The sequence below is a fragment of the Mixophyes fleayi genome, chromosome 5 (assembly GCF_038048845.1).
Source record: "Mixophyes fleayi isolate aMixFle1 chromosome 5, aMixFle1.hap1, whole genome shotgun sequence".
Classification (NCBI taxonomy): Eukaryota; Metazoa; Chordata; class Amphibia; order Anura; family Limnodynastidae; genus Mixophyes; species Mixophyes fleayi.
Window position 1 is genome coordinate 139,847,473 of NC_134406.1, and position 26,529 is coordinate 139,874,001.

General features: G+C 40.1%; 1 protein-coding gene across 1 annotated transcript; it reads right to left on the bottom strand.

The window, feature by feature from the left end:
- Window positions 1–716: 716 nt before the first annotated feature.
- On the bottom strand, window positions 717–26,026 carry CAVIN4 (caveolae associated protein 4). Its single transcript, XM_075212885.1, has 2 exons — window positions 25,520–26,026; window positions 717–2,571 (listed from the first exon to the last, which is right to left on the bottom strand). The coding sequence occupies exons 1-2, from the start codon at window positions 25,931–25,933 to the stop codon at window positions 1,909–1,911; spliced, it is 1,077 nt and encodes a 358-aa protein (XP_075068986.1). The 5' UTR covers window positions 25,934–26,026; the 3' UTR covers window positions 717–1,908.
- Window positions 26,027–26,529: the final 503 nt, after the last annotated feature.

Sequence of the window (26,529 nt, forward strand, 5' to 3'; positions counted from 1 at the left end):
TGATCCATTCCCATGAGTATTTTAGTTGTGGCAACATTATCGCTGTCTAGTCTATATTCTGATTCCAAAAATATTTATAGACATAATGTTTTCAAAATAAAAATGTTCCAGCTAACTAGTGAGTTTCTTATACATTATACAAAGTCTCTCTTACCTATAAGGCTCTATAAGGGATGCTAGACTCTTCATGAAAACCCATACACATTGATATAGCACCAGTAATAGGTGTGAAATAATGTGTTTCACAGATAGGGTTGGCTTCTCATTTATACCATATTCCCTGACTGGATGGGAGTCATACGAAGAGGCAGGCATTACTGGGTCCAAATAAATAATTAAGTAAATGTATTAAGAAAACTTACTACTGTAAGAATAATTTAAATATATATTTGTTATATCATTGCTCCCCCTAAAAGGATGTAAATCCCCAAGTAGATATTTTCTATTTTGTATCTGGCGGAGTGGTGGAACGGTGGAGGAACCCCCAATTTTCCTGAACAGAGATCTTTTGCAATCTGCCACCCAGTCAATATAATGAAGGGTCTTCAGCTAGCATTTACTTAAGATTTCAGATCATTTTGTTTAGTAGGAGAGCATGAAAAGGATCTGATTTTTAGTTAAAATGTGTGTTATATTTCATATGCACCTATGGTATATGAACTGGTCACAATGATGGCAAAAATTAGTCTGTAAGAGATCCTTCTATGAAAAAAGACACTTATTATAGATAGTTTAATTCATTCACACCATAAACATACAGTATGTCAGATATGTAATTCTTATATTCTAATATATGTAATACAAGTTAAAAGGGGTGCCAAGTGGTAAGGTGGCTACACAGTACCTGGGCATGAGCCTCCATTGGGGAAACGGTGGGGATGATTATGGTGGGTAACAGATGGAGCCAAATACACTGCCCCTCTAAGCCAGATTATGGGTGGGGCAAAGTAACTATGTGGACCAATTGATTCCTATTGGTCCCTGTTGTCACAGCCACTTTGGGAGGGGGCAAGAATCATCCGCACCGGTGCCCAGTATTCCTCTCAGCGGCCCTTAGAAAGGGTCTAAATAACAGTTCTAAAGGTTTTCTTTTCTTTTACATAGCAACAGTCTTGCTGTCAATTTTGAAACAAGACTGAATTGTACTTACACTTTATTGTATTAAAACACAACCACACTTTCTTATGTATATGATTCAAACCAATAGTGAAAATATTATTTCATATTTAAAAAAGTATACGTATTCAAAGATGAACATACCATGAAAGGAGGGTTTAGTTACTTTCTGTTGTCCATTACCCAACACACATAGAGGGCCGAGCTGCAGTCTCACTAAGAGTATCAGTCATTCATTTTGGTATACTAACAGCTGTTATTATTCAGTCATTCATTCTGGTATACTAACAGCTGTTATTGCTCATTCATTCTGGTATACTAACAGCTGTTATTACTATAATACATTGTAGTGCATATTTATTAATATTCTCATTTTTCTATTACCAACTAATTATATTCATCCGTGTATGTTGTGATTTCTTATTCAGGTTTACTTCACATAACATAGCTATGTTGTTATGTAGTAAAACTTATTGTTGTTCAATTTTTATGATTGGGATAAATTATAGACATTTTTATGAAGATTTCATGGACAATTTCAACACTTCAATGCCCTCAAACAGGTTGCGTTCTTCTGTCTTACTCAAGCAGTGGGCAGTTATCAACAAAAAGGATGTTAAAAATTATGTATGTAAATGCAATAGTATCACACGCAAAATGGACATAGTTTGTAATAGGTTTGTCAGGACTAAAATGTATAGGGAATAACTTTTCTCCAAGTGCCTGCAGACACAGCCCAAGTGTGACTAATTCTAAATCCAGTCTGGACCCTCTTCTTAGTAAGTTTCCTTATTATGACAGCTTGATATCTACAAGTGGGGTCTCATCTGTGTCTAATTTTGTTTCCAGTTTCAGCAAAGACTTTTCAGGTACAGGGGCAGGTTTCTCCTCATCCTGGGCTGGCAGAAGTTCAGCTTTTTCTTCATTCTTCTTCTTCTTCTTCTTTACAGTGACCACTTCAGTGTAGGTGACTTCAGAGATAGGCTCAACTAAGTCACTCTCAGAGACTGAGTCAACCTCATCTTCCTTACCACCTTCTTGGCCTTCTGCCGTGGTCCGCTGTTTTCCCTTCTTCTTCGTGTTTATTTTAAATGTTTCTTTCTTTGGTGCTGCCTTTGCAATTGATTGTTTAAACCTCTCTCCAGACTGTTTCAGTCTCTCTCCAGACTGTCTAATTCTTTCTCTTCTTTCTGGAGTTACTATCCTTGTGCGGATTCTATTTACTTTCTTTCCAAAATTTTGCTTTGTTTTCTGCATGCTTTCTTTGGAAAATGCTTTCTTGATATTGTCAATGCGCTGCATGCCGGATTTCTTTAGACGTGAAGTCCTGGACTCTTGTACTTCGTATTCTTCATCAGAAGAAAGGTCATTTGGTGGGTAAAGTTTATCCCTCAAGAGTCCATCCAAAGCCGATTCTTTAGCTACAGTCAGTTTTGTTGGGCACTCAATATCCTCCTGCAAAAAATTAAAATATTATATATTTATATAACAAAATAAGGTTTTAATCAACAAAAAATAGACTGTACTTTCTGCAAACTTCCAGATTTGTATGGTTGGCTCAAGAATTCTAAATGATTCTGTCAAAATCCTTGTATAAAAATGAGTATAACACTGATAATGTAAAACCCAATAAAATAACAATAATGGTAGGCGTTTCTTCCATTATGTTTCCATTATATTTGTTTAATGTTACCTGTCATACAGTAGCACTTCAAAGTGTTTCAGATATGCATGTGTTATATGTAATGCTTTCATAGTGTAATAGGAATCCAATTCAAATTACTCACCCTAACCTACAAAGCCCTCAACCACACCACCCCTTCATATATCTCACATTTCATATAAAAATACTTCTCCCCTCTGTCCTCTTAGATCTACCTCTAACCTGTGCTTTGTCTCGTCTCTGGTAATAATGTCTCACTCGCGCCTACAACACTTCTCCCGTGCTGTTCCCCACTTATGAAATTCCCTACGACGCCCATTCAGGCTTTCCAACAGCCTTCAAATCTTTAGGTGCTCTCTAAAAACCCATCTCTTTTTTAAAGTTTACCTTATCCCTGATGACACTATATACACCCTCACAGCTGTCCCAATCTCCACTCTAACCCACACTCGCTCCTCTTGTTTCAGCTGTGCCCTCTTCCACTTAGAAAGTAAGCTATCTAATGAGCAGGGTCCTCCATATCCTTTGTTTTCATGTCTGCATTTATTTTGTCTGACTTGTATGTCATTGTTTTATGTATATCCTTTTTGTATGTATGTCCTGTTTTTCCTACTGCACGGCGCTGCAGAGCACTGTAGTACCTTAGAAATCTCCAATAATAATAATAATAATGATGATAATAGGGATACTATGTTTACCATGCAATGTAGTGAACCTTCTGAATGGTGCAATTTTCTGTATGGAAAACTTAGGTGTAGTAATACGCCCCCTGTGTCATCATAGTCCTAACAGTATGTAATATCCATGGATGCGAAATTATTATACATAAATGTAATTGGATGTTGGCTGAATAAAGATTTGTTGCACTGTGCATGTGCACAACTTAAGCCAGTATTTTATAACAGCTTGTACTTCGAAAGGCGTATCAGGTAGATTTTCATTGCAAGTGCTGTACACTATTGTTGGCCAGATGCATGTTACACACGTCCCCTTGAGATCTTATTATGGGTTACACATCTCTTTGAGATAGGTTCCTAGATAGTGTAAATTCTATGCCTACACAAGAAGGGTTTTCTAGTTGATGATGACTGCTGCATATGCATTTTGGATGCATACCTGCATTACATTTAAAGTATTTTAAGATGTGTGGAAACATAAGACATGTATTATGCAGATGAAAATTGACAACTTCTTGAGACTTATATTATGACCAATGGTATTGGGTCAGCATGAGTCAGAGTAAAGCCCTGGTACTTTTTGGCTGCCAGGGCACAGCTTGGGTGAATCATTAAAAGAGAAACACACATTGTGTTGAGTAAGCCCTGGTTATTCTTTGTGTAATAAATGCATAGTGCTTGTTCTGTATATTTAAACCCCAATCACGATTTAGAATAGCCACGCCCATTACTTTTCCTGACTGATCAAAATACTTTCCCAAACATAATTGCACATTGGAATATGCCCACCTATGTGACTGGTATAGCCCTGGAACTTCCTTCTCTAGGATTACACCACTGATTGAGGCATCATTGGAATGATGCACTGCAGGTGGGTGGGAAGGTTGGAGATCAGGATACTGGTTATTTTTCATTTAATGTAACACAAACAGGATGGCAACAAAATGATGCATTTTAACTACATAGTTACTGCTTTCAAGTGGAACCACAATAGCAGATGCTATGGAATATAAGGTAATGTTAATTCTTAATTAGTCACTTATATACAATGTACTGCACATTATTTATACATCAATAAGATGTATTTGCTATGGACACAACAATATGGTCTTGATAAGATTCCTTTTGTTCTAAGTGAGCAGGATTCTCAACACTGAAATGTGACATAATGGGACATGAAACAAGTACAATGTTCCTTTAGACCTTTTGTTTTGTATTTCACTCCATACTGTAATTTGTCATGCTTTTCTTTCTACACTGTAGATGTGATAATGCAGCTGGCTTCATTAGAGAATCTTAATCCATCTCAAGCGTGAACTATTTGTGTGCCTTTTTCTTGTTGCCCTTGAGAAAAGATTGAGCAAATTTTAATGTTTTCCTACAGTACAAAAACCTCATATACAAAGACGACTGGATGTGTGCGCAAAATGCTTTGGTTTTGGTATCTAGAATTCAAGGTGCCTTCTCAGGATATGCCTCCGCAAGCAAGAACATGGCGCCACTGCAAGAATGTGGGGCACTATGGAAAACTGTAAACAGCACGTTCGGATCCGGCTTCTACTGCTTTAGAACCACTGCTTTCATTAAACTTTTCAGGTTGTTTTTAAATACTGCCTCATTTATAGTGTTACAGTGGGAGTGTCTTTATTACGTGGACACTTTTTGTTTGTAAGTTTTCTTCAAATAAGGCATAGTTAGTCTAGAAATGAGAAATTAAAAGTGCAAAATGCATTCCTTTGAAAGTATAGGATAAAATCTCTGCCAGCTTATACAAAACTCAAGTGTTTTCACAGAGCAAAATTTGCTCTGAGTCCTACTGCAAAGGAAAGAATGGTGCTAGATATCTTCCCTTCTTTATCTCAATTATTTGTTGCAAACGCCACTATAATGCTTGGCAAAGCCGCATGCACTTTGGTGGAATCTAGACACACCAGCACATATCGAGGTCCGTGATGTCACCAATGGGGAATTTAGGCTGAATATTAGCCAGAAAGCACTTTGTAAATTAGGCCCATTGAGTCTTATCTATATTCCATGCGTTCCATGCACATTAGAGCTATTTTGCTTATTTTTGTTCTCATTTAGCATCTGACCTAATAAGGAGAGCACAAATAAACATATTTCAAAGAATGCAGAAAACACATATTAACAAAATATAATGTAGATAACCAATTGAAGAAAACAGAACACTTTTTATATATTTTAATATGCCAATATATTTTTATTTTGAATAACAGGCCCAGTAAAGAAAAAAATGTGAATGTAAATGAAAATTGCAGTGTTGGATTATTTTCAGAAAAAGGCTCCGTATTTAGTGCAAAAATTTTAGACTGCTTATTTGCTTAGCAGTCAACATCTTAGTAGATTCAAAAATGTCCCAGCAACTGTTTTACTGCATTTGGACCTAAAAAGAAGCATACAATATATTGTATGCACTAAACTAAATTCTTGTCTATGAAATCCAGGTTTTGCTTTTACAAAATAAACAACAGACCTATAAGGGAAATTAAATTGTCACCCACATGCTATTGAGTTACAACACTAGGCTTTACTATCTAGCAAGGGTGTAACTATAGTCATTGATGTCCATGCCACTGTCAGTGGTCTGAGCAGCACCAGGAACCTTGTTCCTGAGAAAAAATATGTCTATATACTTTGCAAGCTCTGTGCACAACCTGTGTGCACTAGAGATGTACACTGACCCCGTGTTCTGGTTTCGGTTTTGGTTTTGGATCTGGATTAACTTCATGTTTTGGTTTTGGCAAAACCGACCTTGCGTATTTTGGTTTTGGATTTGGTTTTGGATCCTCGATTTTGTTCTACAATCCCTATTTTTCTTTTGCTAAAATCACATCTTTTGCTTATTTCCCCCCTACATTATTATTAACCTCAATAACACAAATTTCAAGTCATTTGCAGTCAATTTTGACCACCTCACAGGTCATAATATTATTTCCATACACTTTCAAACAAAGACTGCAGCGACCTGACTGGATGCTACAGGTGAAATTACAGCAGAAGTGTTACTAATTCTGGTCAATTCTTTTACAGTAGACAAGACCAGATGTCAAAATGTTGTGCTGAGTCATCTGTACCATCAATGGATGTCTAAGATTTTTGCAAAGCACACAACAGTATATAGCACATGAAGGTAACATTGGCACACAGCAGTAGCTGAAAGGAAAAGTGGTGCAAGATGGAATTGTCCTTGGGCCCTCCCACCCACACTTATGTTGGGATCCTAAAAAGGACATGCACACTTTAACAAACCAAGCACTCCAGCAACAAGGAGTGCCACTTTTGAAGCTGATGTGCTTGGTTTGTTTGGGCCCCCACAAAACAAGCCGACAATGGGCTTAAGGCACCTAAGGTAACAGTGCGATTAATGAACTCTACTGTGGCAAGATGATGTCATCATCCTCAGCCTCATCCTCACCCTCATCAGTTTGTACATCATCCTCACACATTATTAATTCATCACTGCTGGAATCCTTCCTTACAGAAGTCTCAGTATTTTGATGTAATTGGCAGGAAAGGCCTTTCTCGTGGAAATTGAAGTTCATTTTAATGAGCATCATCTTTTCCACATTTTAAGGAAGCAGCCTGCTACGCCGATCGCTGACAAGGTTCCCGGCTGTGCTGAAAACTTTTTCCAAGTACACACTGGAAGGTGGGCAGCTTAGGCAGTGCAAAGCGAGTTAGTACATGTGTCTCCAAATTCCCTTTTTTTCCATCCAGTATGTAAAGGGAATGTCTGCTGTGTCTATTTCTATGCTGTTGTTAAAATAATCTTCCACCATCCTTTGGATGTTGATAGTAGGATCAGGTGGAGTTACGGCAGAGGTGTCACGTTTTTTGGTCAATTCTTTTAGACCAGACCAGGGGGTAAATGTATCAAGCTGAGAGTTTTCCGGCTGGTTTGAAAAGCCAATCAGATTCCAGCTATCATTTATTTAGTACATTCTACAAAATGACAGCTAGAATCTGATTGGTTGCTATAGGCAACATCTCCACTTTTCAAACCCGCCGAAAAACTCTCAGCTTGATACATTTACCCCCAGATGTCAATATGTTGTACTGAGTCATCTGTATCATCCCTGGGTTTCTTGGGAAAGCTAAGTTATTTCCTAACAGCAGTTGACTGAGAAACTGAAGGAGGAGATGCTTCCTGTCACGTAATACTTGAGCTGTCATCTTGCTCACCAGGAGCTCCTTGCATCTCTTCAGATCTGGGTCAGTTGGAAACAAAGAGAAGATGTAGTGATCCAATTTCAAGATTTTGATAACTCTTGGATCCTGGCGAAGGGAATAAAGTACTTGTTATACAAGTCCGACATACTTAGCATAATTGCTTTGTTTAATCTCCTCCTTCAATTTCTCTAGCTGCTTTTCCAAAAGTCTAATTAAGTGAATCACTTGACTCAAGCTACCAGTGTCTGAACTCACTTCACAGGTGACTACTTCGAATGGTTTCAGAACCTTGCGCAAAATGGAAAGTATTCTCTACTGTGCTTGAGTAAAGTACATCTCCCCTCCTTTCCCAATGTCATGGCTTGTGAAGTAAGCGTGGATGGCTTTACCCTGTTTCTCCATCCACAGAAGCATATACAGGGTGGAATTCCACTTTGTCACCACCTCTTGCTTCAGTTGGTGGCAGGGCAAATTAAATTGCTCTTGTAGCTGTTGCAATCTCCTACATGCTGTTGCCGAATGACGGAAATGTCCAGATATTTTACGGGCCACAGACAGAATCTCATGCACATCCCTGTCATTTTTTAAAAAGCTCTACACCACCAAGTTTATTGTGTGAGCAAAATAGGGAATGTGATGGAATTCACTCAGCTGTAATGCTCTTACAGTATTGGTGGTGTAATCAGAAATGACATATCCTGAAGAGAGTCCAAGCGGGATAAGTCATGTTGCAATGACATCCCTTCGTTTTTATAACAGATTATCAGCTGTATGCCTCTTAGTGAAGCCGGTGATACACAGAGTAGCCTGCCTCTGCAAAATGTGACATACTTGGGTACATGCTGCTGCTGTTCCTGCTGGTGAAGGCAAATCACCAACCCAGTGGGCTGTCACAGTCATGTAATCTTTAGTTTGCCCAGTTCCGCTTGTCCACATATCTGTGGTTGTGTACAGTGGGTAGAATAGCGTTTTGTAGCCCAATAATTACATTTTTCCGAACCTTCTGGTAGAGGTGAGGAACAGCTTTTCTAGTAAAATGGTGTTGTAATGGAATTTGGTAACGGAGACACAAGCAGGGCCGTCTCTTCCATTGGGCACGATGGGCAGGTGCCCAGGGGCCCTGCAGGCAAGGGGGGCCCGTCCAAATCCTAAAATAAAAATAAATTAAAAAAAATACTTACCTTGCGGTCACATCAGCGGTGATCTGGCTCCCTCCCTGGTCCCCTCTTCCATGCTGTGCTCGCAGTGAATGCTGGGCGTGATGTCACACCCAGCATTCACTGCAACCACAGCACGAAAGAGGGCAGAAGAGACTCAGCGGCGCGGAAAAAAGAAGAGGATCGGACTTAAGGTAAGTTAAAGGAGCCCCTATATATATATATATATATATATATATATATATATGTAAAAAAAAAAGTGATTATATATATAATCACGTTTTTTTTTACATACATATATATTTTTTTTACACACACTATTTATATATATATATATATATATATATATATATATATATATATATTTTTTAGGGGCCGGGTACACTGCATTGCCCAGGGGCCCATAAAGTTGTTAAGGTGGCCCTGGACACAAGACCTCAAGTAATTGTCTAAAACCAGCTGCATTAATAGTAGATATTGGACGCAGATCTAATACTAGCATAGTCGCCATGGTGTCTGTGATCTGCTTTGCGATTGGGTGACATTTTTCATATTTGCTTCCTCTTGCAAGGGATTGTTTAACAGTCAATTGTTGTAAACTACTAGTAGTCTTCTTCTAGGTCTGCTTCTGGAATGAAGATTCACCCCCAGCAGCAGCAACAGAGGGATTGATGCTCAAGAATTCTTCTGAGGAATCCAGGATAGTGGAGGAGTCATCTAGCCTTAGCAACTTGGATGCAGGACTAACTCAGATCGCTACTGAGAATATTGATGAAGATGGTCTTCCCAACAGCTTGCCACGAACTCGCTTCAAATGGCATAACATGGATAAGGTTCCTAGATGGTTAAGGCCCCTACCTCTACTGACTGTGGCTTTACAAACACTACAAATGGCTAGACAAGTGTTGTCAGGATTTGGGTAAAAATAATTCCACACATAAGAGGTGAATTTTTTGGTCTTATACCCAGGCATGACAATGGCTTTCTTCTTATCACGTGCAAGAATTGCTTTGATTGGTGCAGGACTTACACAAACAACATCATCCTCATCAACATCCTCATTACCGTCCTAGTCAGCTACACAAATATCCCCCTCATCCTATAGAAGAAGATGCCTTAGTGACAGCTGCAGAACTAGCACTCATAGAGAAAGGCGAAGGGCTCATTCTTTCCTTGCCAATGTGTATGTAGAATGGCATGTTTATCTGAAGCAAACTTTGTCTTGATTACAGGTGTTTTTTTTGTTTACCAAGGTAAAAGCTGTTTTTTTACATTTTTGTTTCCCTAACTTAAAAACGCTATGCACTTTAACATAGGCTTTACAAGATGATGTAGAGGGATTACTGTCATCAAGACTGGTGCTAGCAGCTGCTTGCTAATCCTGGTCTTCTGTGTACTGCTGTGATTCCATTTTGATAACACAGTACAATGTGACTGCAGATTAAGAACAACACTGCCAGCCCTATTATTTCTATTTCAGCAATGACAATTAGCAATGGAGTTCTCCTCTTTGTGTTTTACCTATATAACACAGTACATTGTGACTGCAGATTTAGAAGACCAAGTCTACCAGCCCTATTATTTCTATTTCAGCAATGACAATTATCAATGGAGTGATGGAGCTCTCCTGAATGTCACTGGAGACTTTGAAGAACACTGCTACCCCTCCTCTTTCTTTTCTACCTTTGCCGCTGCCCAACTTCACTAGAGACTGCCAAGAACCATGTTACCCCTTCTGTGTCTTTCTGTGATATGGCGCTGGATCGTCGTGGATGCACTTATAGAATCCAAAACTCGACATCGTTACGATGAAGTTTTGCCTCGTTTTCAATTACGAGGGTGCGCGACAGTACCGAGTATCTGCTAAGATTGGATGTGTACGGTTCTCAGAAAACCGAGCCTGAGGATCTCTAATATATATATATATATATATATATATATATATATATATATATATATATATATATATATCTATATCTATCAGGGATACTCTGCACTCTCCAAACACATAATTAATGCTGTATTAAATACTCCTCTATATTAAAAACAGGGAATGTCAGCTACACATATTGCAACATATGTTAAGCTGGCCAACTCACGCCAAAGTCTTCCCATTCTGGTCAGTCCAAACATGATCAAATGTTATGCTATTTTATCTGGGCTTATGGCTTACCTGCACACAGCTTTGAAAGGCAAGTCTTTCCCAAGAACAATGGATTCTCCAGTGCGATGGAGGGATAGAAAAAAAAGGAAGGGGGGGGGGGTTTGTCAGTGAAAAAGCGAAGTGAGAGAGATATATAAATGTATATAGATGTGACAGTGTTAAAATAAACGTTGACTTACTGATAAAAACAAGAAGGCATCTCTAAAGTAAAAAATATCCGTTTATATGTAGGAGACAGGTTGCTAGTTGTATCTGTCTCACAGTCCAAAAGTAGCAACTGCCTGTCTATGGGTACTGTTAAAACAAAGTCACAGAGAAACAAAGGGGCCACAAGAACTATGCGAAGAACTATGCTACCCCTTCTGTGTCGCTCTGTCAAATGGTGCTGGATCGTCGTGGAGGGCGGTATTATAGAATCCAAAACTGGGGAGATCTGAGATCCGATGACGTAACGATGACGTTTTGCCTCATTTTCAATTCCGAGGGCACGTGAAAGTACTCGGATCTGCTAAGTTCGGGTGTGTTCGGTTCTCGGGGAACCGAACTTGAGCATCTCTAGTGTGCACTAGGTTCAAACTACTTAATGTCCAGCTAACATGTATGCATGTCAGCAAAACTGTCATTGTCATGCACATACATCCAGTCTTATTGTACAAAAGCAGCACAAACTGATGCAATGACATCTCAAGAGATCAAAATCAGTTTCTGCTCTCTGCTTATATAGCGGAAATGATTCCAACTGTGTGATAGTATTTTATGTTTTGATACAATGTATGAATCACAAAACTATGTTATGCCTTTCTACTCCCTAATGGCCTGTGTGGACGTCATTGTCCCATAAAAGGTCTTTGCTGACAGCACTGCTTCTAAAGCTAAGTCCCAGCCATAATTAAAGCAGTGAGGGCCCAGCATTATTTGGTTATTTCCCAGGAAGCCACTTGGTATGGATGTAATATACTATATTGATTACACTAAGAAATAGTAGGAGAGTGAGCTTTTTTAGTCACTGCACAGATCTGTTGTGAAATCTCATCTAGAATTTTTCTTAGAAACATTATGGCATACAATAAATGCACAGGTATGTACTGGAGAACTACAGAACTACATCAAAACCACTGTTGTACATGCCTGATTTTATAACAGTACTTCCTGGGAATGGAATGGGCTATTTATACCAATCCTTACCTTGTGTTTCTCAAACTAGGTTGTAAACTAATCTGAAGAGCTGCATTCAATCCATTATGGACAGTTCTGGTTTAACTAACATAACTTTGGTGAATAATCATTCTTACCTTGTGTCTGTTGCCCCTTTTCTTCTTCTCGATTGTAAGCTCTTGCAATTAATGTTTTTTTTCTACTAAACTTTGACTGTGTCATTCTATCTAACACATTATTGTACAGTGCTTTGGAATATGCTGCTATCATATAAATTAAACTTAATAAGAAGAAATATGTAATGATTTCAGAAGAGATATGATACAGTATCAATGTTCAAATAAAATAATGGAACTATTAAAATTGTTAAGTTTTGATTCTCACCAAGCTCCACAGAATTTATCTAGTCCCATTGTGTTGGAGAAACTGTGGGTATACTGATAGACTTGGCCCGACTTCTCTGCTATTTGCGGTGACATAACCTCCCTCTTAAGCTATATCCTATTCCAAAGAACTATTTGTCCTTTTTATTAGGCCTGCCAGTAGAAGGGAATGATATGTATGCAGACAAATTATCCTCTGGGATTTTTTTTTAAAATCTCTTTATTTAACTTTTTCCAAAACGAATTTCAATGAAGAATTCAATACACAACAAAATGCAGATCTTGGGGTAGACTTACTAAAATTTCTAAAAAGGAAAAGTGTAGGTAGATAAATGCTAGCATGATTGCTATGGGCAACAGGGGCAAACGCATGATTTTTAAGGGGGGGTTTTCTCCCCCCCCCAAAAAAAAATAGAGAGAGAGAGAGCTGCTGCGCATGCTGCCACGCATGCGCAGCAGCTCCATCTTAGCGATGATGTACTGTACAGCAGCCGCGGCGCTGTCAAAGAATTGTAGTACAATACAGCACCGCCGTGGACGCTTCTGTGACAAGTCTAGTAAATATGCCCCTAGTCTGACAGAGGAGCAGAACATGCTACCCCACCCACTCTACTTACTATACGAAGAAGAGGTGAAGGGGGTGGGTGAAACAGATCTACTGACTGAGGGCACCTGGGGCATCTGTCCAAAGCCATCTTTACCCCCCTCCACCAATATAAGTTCACTTTAGTTTGGGTTATATGTGGCAAATATTTGATTTACTATCTTAGAACTTGACTTAGGGATTCTAGTACATTTGTTTAATATATGCAATTGTTCTTATACAGTACTGAATATGTGCTACCCTCTGGCCTGGCATATTCTGTGTATCCCTACATGAACATGAAAATAAAGGGATACAAATTTTGAAGTCTTTCCCAAAAGAATAGAATAACTAGAACACGGGACAGAGTTTGAAAACCGATCTGACTAGAAGTATCCATTTTGTGCCAAGAAATGTTATGCATCTGTTTGTGCAATGATTAAAAATAGTTGGAAGGAGAAGTTAGCTCCTCTGATCCTCCAAGCTTTTAATGCTGTTTCAGATTTAACACGTCTCCAAACAGTCACTTGCAGCACACATCACAGTCTTACCTAAGGAGGGAAAGGACCCATCCCAGTGTCATAGTTATAGGCCCATTTCTTCACTCAATGTGGACATTAAACTATACACTCATTGCTAATAGATTTAAGCTCATTTTACCTAAATTAATACACCCCGACCAAGTAGGATTTGTTCAGGGCCGAGAGGATTGAGACAACGCACCCAAAATAATCGACTTAATACACTTAGCTTTGTGTTCCAACACTCCTTCAATAATTCTGTCAACCGATGCCGAAAAGGCCTTTTCCAAGGTTGACTGGGATTCATGCTGGGTGTGCTTGGTCACTTTGGATTGTACTCTGTGGGTCTTCATAAGATCCATGCATTGCATACAACTCTACTGTCAGGAGCAAGATTAATGTGGATTTTTCTGACCCAGCAGAGATCACTAACGACACGAAACAAGGTTGCCCACTCTCTCCAATGATAATTTTATTATGCATGGAAGCGTTAAAAAGATCCATAAGGGGTAGTCCAGATATCTCCAGAATATGGGTGCGAGAGAAAGAGTTTTAGTTAGCTGTTTTTGCTGATGATCTCCAGGCTGTAATTACTAACCCCATTGTCTCAATCCCCAAACTGTTAATAGAGTTCCAGAAATTTGTGAATCTTTCTAATTTCAAGATTAATTACACAAGATCAGTTGCACTTATTATCTCTCCCCCTCCTGATGTGGTGGATGGTCTCAGACATGCATTCACAATTGCTTGGCACCCTAATAAGATAAAGTATTTGGAGGTTAACATTAACAAAAAACAAAAATGTTTTCCTGGATAGGGAGACTCAACATTATTAAAATGAACCTACGCTTAAGAATTTCTATCTCCTACACACTCTCCCTATACATATTCCCAATAAATGATTCACTGATCTACGCTGGGGAATACAAGATTTTGTATGAAATGTTAGGAAACCACATTTTAAGCATGACATTTTCTATGGAAGCAGATATCTAGGTGGACTGCAATTGCCTCAATTTGCTATGTATTATGATGCGGTTATGCTTAATTGAATTATGGACGAGGGGTGGTGAATTCCTGCCATGACCCTTTTGTTATCAACACTTCCTTCCACACACCAACCAACAATAATCCCCATGCTGACACGATGGTCCAGACTACACATATTAGGATATGTTTCTTCCCTGACTTCACATCTCATCCCTCTGTTCATTAATCCATAATTTATGCCGAAAGCTCAGGCACACACTTTGGATGTTGGACATGGGCGAGGATTCTCCGTACAGGCCAGTTGGTGGGAGTGGCGGGTGTCCTCCCTTTCGATGACATTCAATCTAAATGGGCCTTACTCAACTCAGAAATCTCGAGATATCTTCGGCTGAAGCATTTATTAATGACACAAGACATGCACAAGATGACAGGAAGGGAAATTACTTTATTCGAAACACTGTGCATGACCACCCAGTACCCTAAACATACCATCTCAACTATTTATAAACTTCTAATTGAAAATACCTTCAGCTCAATGTCAAAATTCACTATAGATTGCCAACGGGACCTAGGAAATTTAGTAACAGAACAAAAATGGCATCTTCCAAACAACACAGGCTGGTTCCGTTAGCCTTACTATAAATTGAGATCTAATATAAAATCCTATCAAGGTGGTAATGGTGTCCCAGCCTTCTAGCTAAAATGTACCCTGGCACATCCAACACTTATTGGAGGTGTAATATGGCGTCTGGGACACCCCCTCACATTTGGTGGGATTGTCCCAAAATACACACTTTCTGGGATGAAGTGATCACTATCTCCAAAGAAATTACAGGAACTGAGGTATCAGACTTCACAAGTTTCTGCTTACTCAATGTAATCAATAAGCCCTCTGCCCAATATAAAAAATCCTTGCTGAAACACCTTAACAGTGTTGCGAAAACTGCGATACCAGTCCACTGGAGATTTTCCTCACCACTATCCATAAAGGAGTGGTTCGTGAGACTGGACTATTACATGACCATGGATGACTTGATTTTATCCTCCAAAGAATAATTTCATGACTGCTTTGCTATATGGCATGACTGTATCGAGTTCAAGGATACTTCTATGTTTGCCTTTCTAAACAATAACAACTAAAGAGTTAATATCTATGTTCACCCACCTACACATCATGGTCGCATTACCCACAGTCTTTGGTCTGTGGTTTTGTTTAGACACTAATATTTGACTCCCAGCCCTTGCCTTTCCTATTCCCATTTTCCCCCCAAACAATTCGCTATCCCTTTTCCATTTTTTTTAAATAAAGTTATCTAAAAACTGGTTCAAATATCACTTTGCAATGTTTTCAACCTACTGTGCAATATTTTCACTATTCTTCACTATTATTGTGACCTGCAGAAGACTGTATTATTATTTTTCATTACTGGCAACTGTGTACTTGAGTTTCATATCTGTTTCATCAGTTTCAATAACAATTGAGATTGCAACAAAAAATTGCTGAAAAATATAGGTTGGTGTCAATCCTCCTCTTATTATGATATAATTCTTATAGTTGATAAATACAGTAATCACTAAAGCTCATTTATGAACTGATGAAATGCAGTACCATGCTGCTTTTTTATTGTGCAGTTCCACTTAATTATCCACCCAGCACATTTCAACTCCATTTTGTGTGGGTGAAATGTGACTTCTACTCTGCTGCCAGCTTATTCAAATAATAGTGTCACAAAATGTAATTTTTTTTTTCACTTAATTGCAAAACTAGGTGAAGTCATGTGTGTAATTTGCATGTAGCAAAGAATGTCCAATTCACCAAACTCCTCCAATCAGACAGTTCAAACTTCTGTACCTCTCAGACAGGTCTGGACTGGCCATCTGGGACTTCTGGCAAATGCCAGAAGGGCCGATGGTCAGATGGGCCAGGTTCCGGGCAGTTAGTGCACCGACACTGACAGCCTGTCAGTGACTGGCCTTCCCAGGAACCAGCCACCTGACTACATGTGCCGCAACTGCCCGGGTCCTGCAAGCTGTCAGAGGAGCGGACAGGAGAAGAAGACAGAAACAAGAGGAGAAAAGAAGATGAAAAGGTAAGTACACTGAATGGGGGGAGGGAGAGAGGATGCTGCAGAAAACAGAGGGGGGGAGGGAGAGAGAGGATACTACACAGAAGATGGGGGGGGGGGAGAAAGGATGCCACACAGAAAACGGGGGGGGGGGGGGTTAAGAGGAAGGATGCTACAGGAAACTCTGAGGACTTACTATGACAGAAGAGAAGCCACAAACCATGATGTTACAGAGCTCCAAGCTGACTTTTGTTAAACTTATATACTGCAGTATTGCAGTTAGTATGCTCTTCTGTATAATCCATGATTATTCCTAATGAATATTTATATAAGCTCACATTTTATTCAAGTATAATTTAGTGGTGTTAATATGTTCACTGTATGACATAATATGATTTGGGGGCACTATTGTGGCATAATATGAACTAGGGCACTACTGTATGGTATATTATGATTTTGGGGCACTATTGTATAGCATAATATGATTTTGGAGCACTACTATATGGTATAATATGATTTGGGGGCACTATTGTGGCATAATATAATTTGGGGTCACTATTGTGGCATAATATGAACTGGGGCACAATTGTGGCATAATATGTTTTGGGGGCACAACTGTATGGCATAATATGAATTAGGGCCATTACTGTGTGGCATAATATGATTTGTGGGCTCTATGGCAACTTAATATCAATTGAGGGCACATACTCATGCATAAGGGAAGGGGAAGTGTTAATATAATGTGGGAGGTAGGCTATTAATTTAATGGTGGAGTTTAGGTGGGGGCTAATTATTTAATTGGTGCTATTTTATTTGTGGGGTGGTGTGGGTCAATTTAATTTAATATTGGGGCCTATCAATTTAAGAAGGGGTGATTTGACCTTTTATTTAATGCTGGGGTGGTTTGGTGGCTATTAATTGAAAAAATAACATCTATTTATTAAATGTGAATATGAATTATTTACTGGCAGTGATGGTTACGGGAAATAGGTATATTTATTTAACGTAAATGCTATTTAATTTATTGCTGGGGTTGTTTGGAGGGAGGGAAATAGGTTTATTTATTAAATGTGAATACTAGTATTTAATGTTCAGGCTGGAGGGAGGCCTAATTATAAAACATTGGTTGTATTGATTAAACACTAGGGCTGGTTGGAGTTTTTAAATTACATGTACCCATTTTTTTTCCAAATAGGGCCTCCAACATTCCAGGATCCAGACAAGCAGCACCTAAAGACACAGACGGAGGATGTGACAAGAACAGGTAGGAGAGAGCAGTACTGTCTGCCAACTGTCCCAAATTTTGGTGACTGTCTTGTTTAATGAGATTTGGTCCAACTACAAGGACAGTAGGGAGGTATGTCCCACTTCACACTGTACTGCTTGTGAAGGCAGAGCTGCGTGCAACTAACAGTACTGCACACAGTATTGCCTGTGTATTTGTCTAACATTTGTCTAAAATGATAACCATGTTACTTAATAGGGGTCCCTGTCTTAAATAACCTTGGCCCCCCGAGCGTTAATCCAGCTCTGGTTAGCAGGAGGGAGCAGATAACTGCTCCCAGTCCCTGGATAGTACACAGCCTGCAGAGCAAGCCGAGGAGATCTAAGTCTCACAAGATTTGGTAATCTCGTGAGACTAAGAGCTTCCCTGCCCACTCTACAGGAAGTTCCTACCCTGATAGATGTGAGCAGCACCAGAAGCATAGATAAGTACAGTGGGCTGGGGGTGTCATAATGTGCCTGGGGGGATGGCCTGATGTGGTTGGGAGGGCGTGATAAATGTAATGTTTTGGTATAATGTATGCATCAATGCCCCATGTTGGCCACACCCACAACACAATATGGTCACGTCATTTTCGTCGCCAACGCTGCACGGCGGCACACGATTTCTTTCCTGCTCAAATTAAGGTGGACCTGTGTACTGTAAATGCCAGGGCTGATTATTAGTCCCATTCCAGCCCTGAGACACAGCCAGCAGAGCAAGCCAAGGAGCTCTAAATCTCATAAAATTTAGTAATCTCGTGAGACTAAGAGCTTTCCTGCTCACTCTACAGGAAGTTTCCATCCTGATGGATGTCAGCAGCACCAGAAGCATAGATAAGTACGGTGGGCTGGGGGTGTCATAATATGACACCCCCAGCCCACCGGGGTGGCGTGATGTGTCAGGGAGGGCGTGATAAATGTAATGTTTTATTATAATGTATGTATCAATGCCCCATGAAAGCTACACCCACAACAAAATGTGGTCCCGTCGTTTTCAGCACCGCCGCTGCGCGGTGGTACACAATTTCTTTCCTGCTTCACTATGGAGGGGGGCCCCAAAGTTCACTGTTCCGCCGCCCCAAATTTTTCTTGCCAGCCCTGTACATACCATTGTCTGATACTGGTGCGCCCTATGCTGCAAAAAGAGAATCAAGCTGCGCTGTAATACATTTGTATCTCACAGGACACGGCAGGTAACAGACAGCAAACAGCTGATCCACAGAGGACTATAGTAGCATGCTCCAACACCCTGTAGCTCTCCAGCTGCTGTTATTATTATTATCTGGAACTGAGGTAGGCCTGTGTACTTTAATACCAGGGCTGATTTTTAGTCCCAAACTGGCCCTGCCCTCAGACATCTACTTTTTGGCACATAAAGCCATGCGTCTACCCATGAAAATGGGTCTATTTGTGCTTATGAATCTTAGTGAGTTTTTTGCAATACCAATTATAAAAATTAAAGTACCTTAATCTCCTCATGTTGACTAAATACATATAATCTAACTTGTGCAAATACACTCAGGTTGGACATACAAGTGTCTGCCAACTACTAACACAAAACTGATATGTCTAGGTATATTTTAAAAGTTCCTATTTCAAAAGTTTTGAATAAGAATAATACAATTATACAAGCAATAACAAATCAGCTGTCTCATCTGCTATTTTGCAAATGGACAATAACCAATAGTTGTATTTTTAAACATACTTGCCTACTTTCAGACAGTGCAGTCCGGTAGAGGGGCGTGACTAGAGGGCGGAGGGGGCGGGGCACGGCCAATCACATCATTTTGGCCCCGCCCCACGACAAAAATGCCGTTGTGTCACGGGTGCGGGACCAAAATGACGCGATTCACCGCAAATCGTGTTATTTTCGCCAGGGAATTGCAGTATGCGGGAGACTGGCCTGCTGTCCCAGAAGTCAGGGAGACCGACCTGGATTTCAGGAGTCTTCCGGACATTCCCGGAGAGTTGGCAAGTATGATGTTAAATGGTGCTTAACTTATGAAATATGTTACACGCTCTTCATATATTATCTCAAAGCAACATAAACATCAGCCACATTGGCTAAACATGGAATGTGAAAGAATATCATCTGTGAGCTCTAAAATCCTCCACCACCTGCATTGTGCACTGCCTGCACACACCCTGTTGATCTGTTTTTCAACCTTAATTCTTGCATTTGCTATTTGATTATGACTTGTTGGTTTCACTTATGCTGTTGCTTGTATTCCTACCTTCAAAATACACTTGTTGCTCCACTTACCCAGATTCTCTAAGTGGCACACCTGCTCCCCCTTGCACACTGTACATACACAGCTACCTCAGTGCACCTTCCACTGTGGCTAATGGCTTATAATCTTTCTCCACTCCTGCCCTATGTCACTGTCTTGTCTAACTGTTTCTTACTCACTCATCCCTTATCTCTACTGTCCTTACTACTTCCCATTCCCTTGCTGATCCTTTTACATATTTTCTTCCTCTTCACTCTCCTACTACTTCTACAGTCGCTCACTTTACTCACTTGTCCTGTTGCCTATCCTTACCTCACTTGTAACCTGTCTCAGTCCTTACCTTCTGCCATACTCTCATTTGTCTATTCCACGCAATATTTCTCTCCTATTTCATGACTATGCTAGGTCTCAATTACTACATCTCCTGTACCTTATTACTCTCCATTTAGCACTTCCACTCATCCCCCCCGCTCATAACTCCCCACATTTCTACTCCATACTACAGATCCAAGCCTATTCCTTCTATTCCTTCTATCCCCGTCCCTCCCCCCTCCACAACATATCACCGTCTCTCTCGAACATCAAATCCCACCAACCTTAATCCCATCACTCCTCTTACCTTCCCCTGTCCTGTGCACTCTGCAATGCAAGATCTGTGTGCAACAAACTCACTCCCATTCATGACCTCTTCCTCTCCCATTCCTTTGGTCTCCTGGCTCTTACAGAAACGTGGATCTCCCCTTCTGATTCAGCTTCCCACACTGCACTCTCCCATGGGTGGCTCTCCTTCTCCCACACTCCCCATCCTGGGTACTGCTAAAGAGGTGGTGTAGATGTCCTACTGTCTCCTGGCTACACCTTCAGTATTATTCCTCCTGAACCGTCCCTCTCCTCCTCCTTTGATGTTCACTCCATCCACCTTTTCTCCCCTCTCCACCTTCGTGTTGCGGTCATCTATCTTCCCCCTGGCCCATCCTCTCAATTTCTTGATATCTTTGCCGCCCAGCTTTCCCATTTCCTCTCTCCTGATCTTCCCACTATAATTATTGGGGATTTTAACATCCCTACCAACTCTCCTATTAATACTGCTGACTCTAAATTCCTCACTCTCACTTCCTCCCATGGCCTCTCCCAATGGACAACTTCTGCTACCCACCACGGTCACTCCCTGAACGTAGTGTTCTCCTATCTCTGTGACAGCTCCAACTTCTCCAATTCTGTCTTCCCCCTCTCCGACCACAATCTCCCTTCCTTTACCCTCTCTTTACCCCTTGCCCCACCTCTCTCACCCAAAGTTGCTTGCACGCTGCGTCCCATCAACAGCATTGACCCCATCATCTTTGCATCCTCTCTCAAACGATTACTTGATCCCATTTCTTCCCTATCATGTCCCAACGCTGCTGTCTCTCTTTACAACACCACACTCTCTTTCGCTCTTGATACTGCAGCCCCTGCCATCCCCCTTCATCCCCGCCAATCTAAGCACCAACCCTGGCACTCCCCTCTTACTCATCTCCTCCAAAAGTGCTCCCGCTCCTCTGAACGCCAATGGAGGAAATCCCGCTCCACTGCTGACTTCACCCACTATAAATTCATCCTTTCTTCCTACTATTCCGCCCTCTCTCTTGCCAAACAAACCTATTTCATATCCCTCATCTCCTCCCTGTCCAATAAACTCCAACACCTCTTTGCTAACATTTATTCTCTACTGTATCCTCCCCCACCTCCTCCCCCTCGTACATCACAACTCTAGACTTTGCCACCTACTTCGAAGACAAAATTGACTCTATACACAATGATATCGGTTCTCGTCAGACATGCCTCCCACCACCTGTCCGCTCTATCACTCACTCTACCCACCTGTTACTGTGCCTGAGATCCTCTCTATTCTCTCCTCCTCTATTTCTACAACTTGTCCTCTCGATCCTGTCCCCTCCAAGTTCCTCCGCTCCCACTCTTACAATGCCTGTTGTCACCTTGCACACATTTTTAACCTCTCTCTCTCCACTGGTATCTTTCCCTCTGCCTTCAAGCATGCTCTCATCTCTCCTATTCTCAAGAAACCTTCATTTGACTCATCCGATCTCTCCAATCATCGCCCCATATCTCTGCTTCCCTTTGTTTCTAAAATTCTCGAATGACTTGTCTTCAATCGTCTGACCCCCATTCTCTCTTCCCACTCTCTTTTTGACCCTCTCCAGTCTGACTTCTGTCCCCTTCACTCAACTGAAACTGCTCTCACTAAAGTAACAAATGTCTTGCTCTCAGCTAAGTCCACTGTTCACTTCTCCCTTCTCATACTCCTTGACTTCTCTGCTGCTTTTGACACCGTCGAATATTCTCTTCTTCTCACCACCCTTCACTCCATAGGTCTTCGTGAAACAGAGCTCTCCTGGTTTGCCTCCTACCTCTCTGGCAGCTCTTTTAGTGTGTCTGCTTCCAGCTCTTCCTCCCCCCCTCTTTCCCTTTCTACTGGAGTCCCACAAGGCTCTGTCCTTGGCCCTCTGCTCTTCTCTCTCTCTACACCACCTCTTATTGTAAACTCATTCAATCATTTGGCCTCCAATACCACCTCTATGAAGATGACACACAAATCTATCTTTCCTCTCCTGACCTCTCTCCCGCTATCCTAACCCAGGTATCTAGCTGTCTCTCTGCTGTAACTACCTGGATGTCACAGCGCTTCCTGAAACTCAACATCTCCAAATCCGAGCTCATCATCGTTCCTTCTGCCAATTTTACTATCCCTCCCAATCTCTCTCTCTTGGTTGACAACATCACTCTTTCTCCTGTCTCCCAAGCCCGCTGCCTTGAAGTCACCCTTGATTCAACCCTCAGCTTTATCCCTCATATCCAGTCCCTCACCTGCAACTTCTCCCTCCGTAACATTATGAAAATCCGTTCCTTCCTCTCTCAGGAAGCAACCAAAATCCTGGTCCATTCACTCATCATTTCTTGTCTCGACTATTGCAATCTCAATCACACTGGTCTTCCTCGCTCTCGTACTTCTGACCTTCAATCCATACAGAATGCTGCGGCTAGGCTCATCTTCCTCTCCCACTGCAGCTCTTCCGCTTCTCCTCTGCATAAATCCTTTCAATGGCTACCTATCCATTTCAGAATTCAGTTCAAGCTCCTTACCCTCACTTACAAAGCCCTTTCCAACACTTCTCTGACCCTGTCTCGAGGTACATACCTACCCGACCATTCTGCTCTGCCTCAATTCACCCCTCATTACATCCTCCCATTACATCCTTCCAAGACTTCTGCTGTGCTGCCACCAATCTTTGGAACTCCCTACCCTGTCTGACTCGACTCTCCCCCAACCTTCAGTCTTTCAAACGCTCACTCAAAACTCTCCTTTTCAAACTTTCCTAACCTACCACCTCCTAACCATTATATACATCACCTCTTCTCCCTCGTCTACCATCTAAATTTTTATTCCCAATTGGTCCTACTGTCTCTCACCATCCCTCCCTTTAGAATGTAAGCCCTCGCAGGCAGGATCCTCTCTACCTATTGTCCCACGTCTGTCTCCTGTCCCTCGTATGTCTTGCCACGTCTTTTACTGCACTCTGTAGCATTACTCACACTCATCACTGCTGCTGACATGTAATACCTCGGAATATGTGGCGCCTTATAAATAAATAAATAATAATAATAATAATAATAATAATAATAATTTAAACTGTGATTAAGGGTCTATTTAATATATAGTGAAAAGCCCTTAATCTAAAAACACCGGAAACAAGTCTATAGTTGGGTCTGTACATTCAACCTTACCCATGTTAACCATGGGGAGGCCTTTTTAATATTGAAACAGGCAGTACCAATACTTACCACTAGAATCAATGCTTTTAAAATAAAGCATCTTTTTTCATTTTTTTTTAATAAAGTAATTTTTTTTCTATTTTCTTTGTTTTTTTTTTCATTTGCTGTTTTTTTTCTTAAAAACTTAATAATAATAATAATAATAATAATAATAATAATATTATTATTATTATTATTTTATCTGGATGCACAGAGGGTCCTTGCTCTGGCCTGGCTAGTGGTGAAAGCACTTTTATCAATGCACAACAGAATCGCTGGGGAACTGAGCATCGTTCATCTGCCCTCATTTTATTGATACATTGGAGTGAAACCAGATTTTCAGTGAAAGGAAATCTGAGCTCTTACCCCAGTCGCTAAATAAAGGTTAACAAACAATTAAGAAACAAACAAAATGTTGATATTTTTATTTAAAGAATCTGTTAACCCATCTTGTTTGGTGTATAGTTATAATAGGACGGTTTTATCTGACATTGGATAGTGGACTTTCATATCCCGATAATAAGCAAATGAGAAATAGATATTTATTTTTCTGGTTCATTTTTACTCAAATTTAGTGCACCCAATACTAAGCAGTAAGTCCGTATTCAACTAAAGACTAATATAATCATCATCAGAAGCAGCTATTAATATAGAACCACTGTACTGTACTAGCTCTTTATTGTGTTGGGAGAAACATTGATACAGGATTCTCCTTCATGTGAAACAAAATTGTACTACTTTGTATCCTACCAAATATGGTGGAAGAATAAATGTAGCTTCTGTCTCTGACACGTTTATCGTCTCTAATTCCTCATGTTACCATTCACAGAGGCAACAAATAGGACACGCAGGTCAGCAGTTTATACTACTCTGCCAGGCAACGAAAATTACCACATCTAAATATAGCACCATCAAAAACATTACCCCATTTAATAATAGCCAATGCAATCATATAAAAATGGACTGAAATCATAGTAAAGTAATTAAAACATATGTTTGGTATTAATAAGAAAATCAACAACCAATTTTTCAGGGAAATAATGAAATGTGAAAAACAGGAACTGTTAATAACACCAACAATTAATTTTCTGTAGAAAAACTACTAATTTACGTATAAGAAAGAGATTGATTCTTCACCATGTAAGCTACAGACAAATTACTTTTTTTGTGCGTGTGAAGTTTTTAGTTAAAATGCAGTATTTGTCACATAGGAAAGTTTGTCGCTTTTATATATCTTTTACATATCGTTTGACCTCAAACAAAAAAAAGAATTGAGATAATTTTAGAAAAACATAGCAACAAAAATGGGGACAACAAGGTTGCACAGCTAAAAATGTATGACATTAAAGTAAGGGGATCTATTTACAACAATAAGAGAAACAAATATTGCAGAACACAGTATTTCTCCTCCTCTCAACCCTTATAGACATTTCTGGAGTTGACAAATTGTGGGATGCATTAAGGATCCGCAGGATACTAGGGAAGACAGGTTTCCAAATGTACTTCACAACTAATACATGCATTATGCAATAAACATGTTTATTACCTGGAATATGACAACTCTGAATTTGTTCTTTCTCAGCATCTCCTCTTGCTTGGATTCTACTTTTTGAACTTGATCACTCTGTCTATCTACTCGAGATCTTACATCTTTCACATTGGAGCTTACTTTTCGAGTCTTTTCAAATAGTTTGTTAACTGTGTAACTGGTGTTGCTATGAGCCTGGGCAAGTTTTAAAAGGTCAATCTGAATGGTCTTAATCGCATTCTCCATTTCTCTGTGACGTTCCTCGATTCTTTTCTGGCTGGCCTGCACAGTATCCACAATGGTGGCTACTTTATCAAGAACGGTAACAATAGTCAGGGCAGAATCATGATCTTCATCATCTTCTGAGACCACTGACAATCGATTCAAGTTAACTTGATCTGACGTTTTTTCATGGTGATCCATTTTCTCCATTTAGACGTTAGCTTGTCTACAGAAGCTGGAGTCCTCTGGTTACTGTTTAAGACTTAATGAACAATTCTGGTATCAGAGCAAAGTGAGACAGCTGCCTCAGTAGACCTTTAACATAAAATGTAAAGCTCCACCCAAGAGGCTGGAAAGACATTTATAACTACTCATCGTTGTAAGATTGTGGTCAACATGCCTTTTGAAATACCAAAACACTAAAATTAGGATTCATGCTCTCAGTAAGTAAATACATGAAAGAAAATACTGTAGGGTGCTTAACTGAAATATCCAGACCATCTGTTGAATCATAGTGAATGAACAAGTTACTCTCATCAGTTAGTGTAGTGTACAAAAACACTATGTTATTGCTACATGCACACCACATATTAATATCTATATATAGCACATAAGTCCAAGTCAACATGCAACCCAGTTTCCATTTAGTGACAAAATACAGAGACAGTGATAATTCTCAAATTATTGTATGATAATGCTAAATCCATTTCTGTCAGCAAATAAGTGAAATGTAATACATTTATTTGGGTAAAACACTATTAGATTAAAAGCATAATTAGTTACATATTAATATAGATATTTAGCAT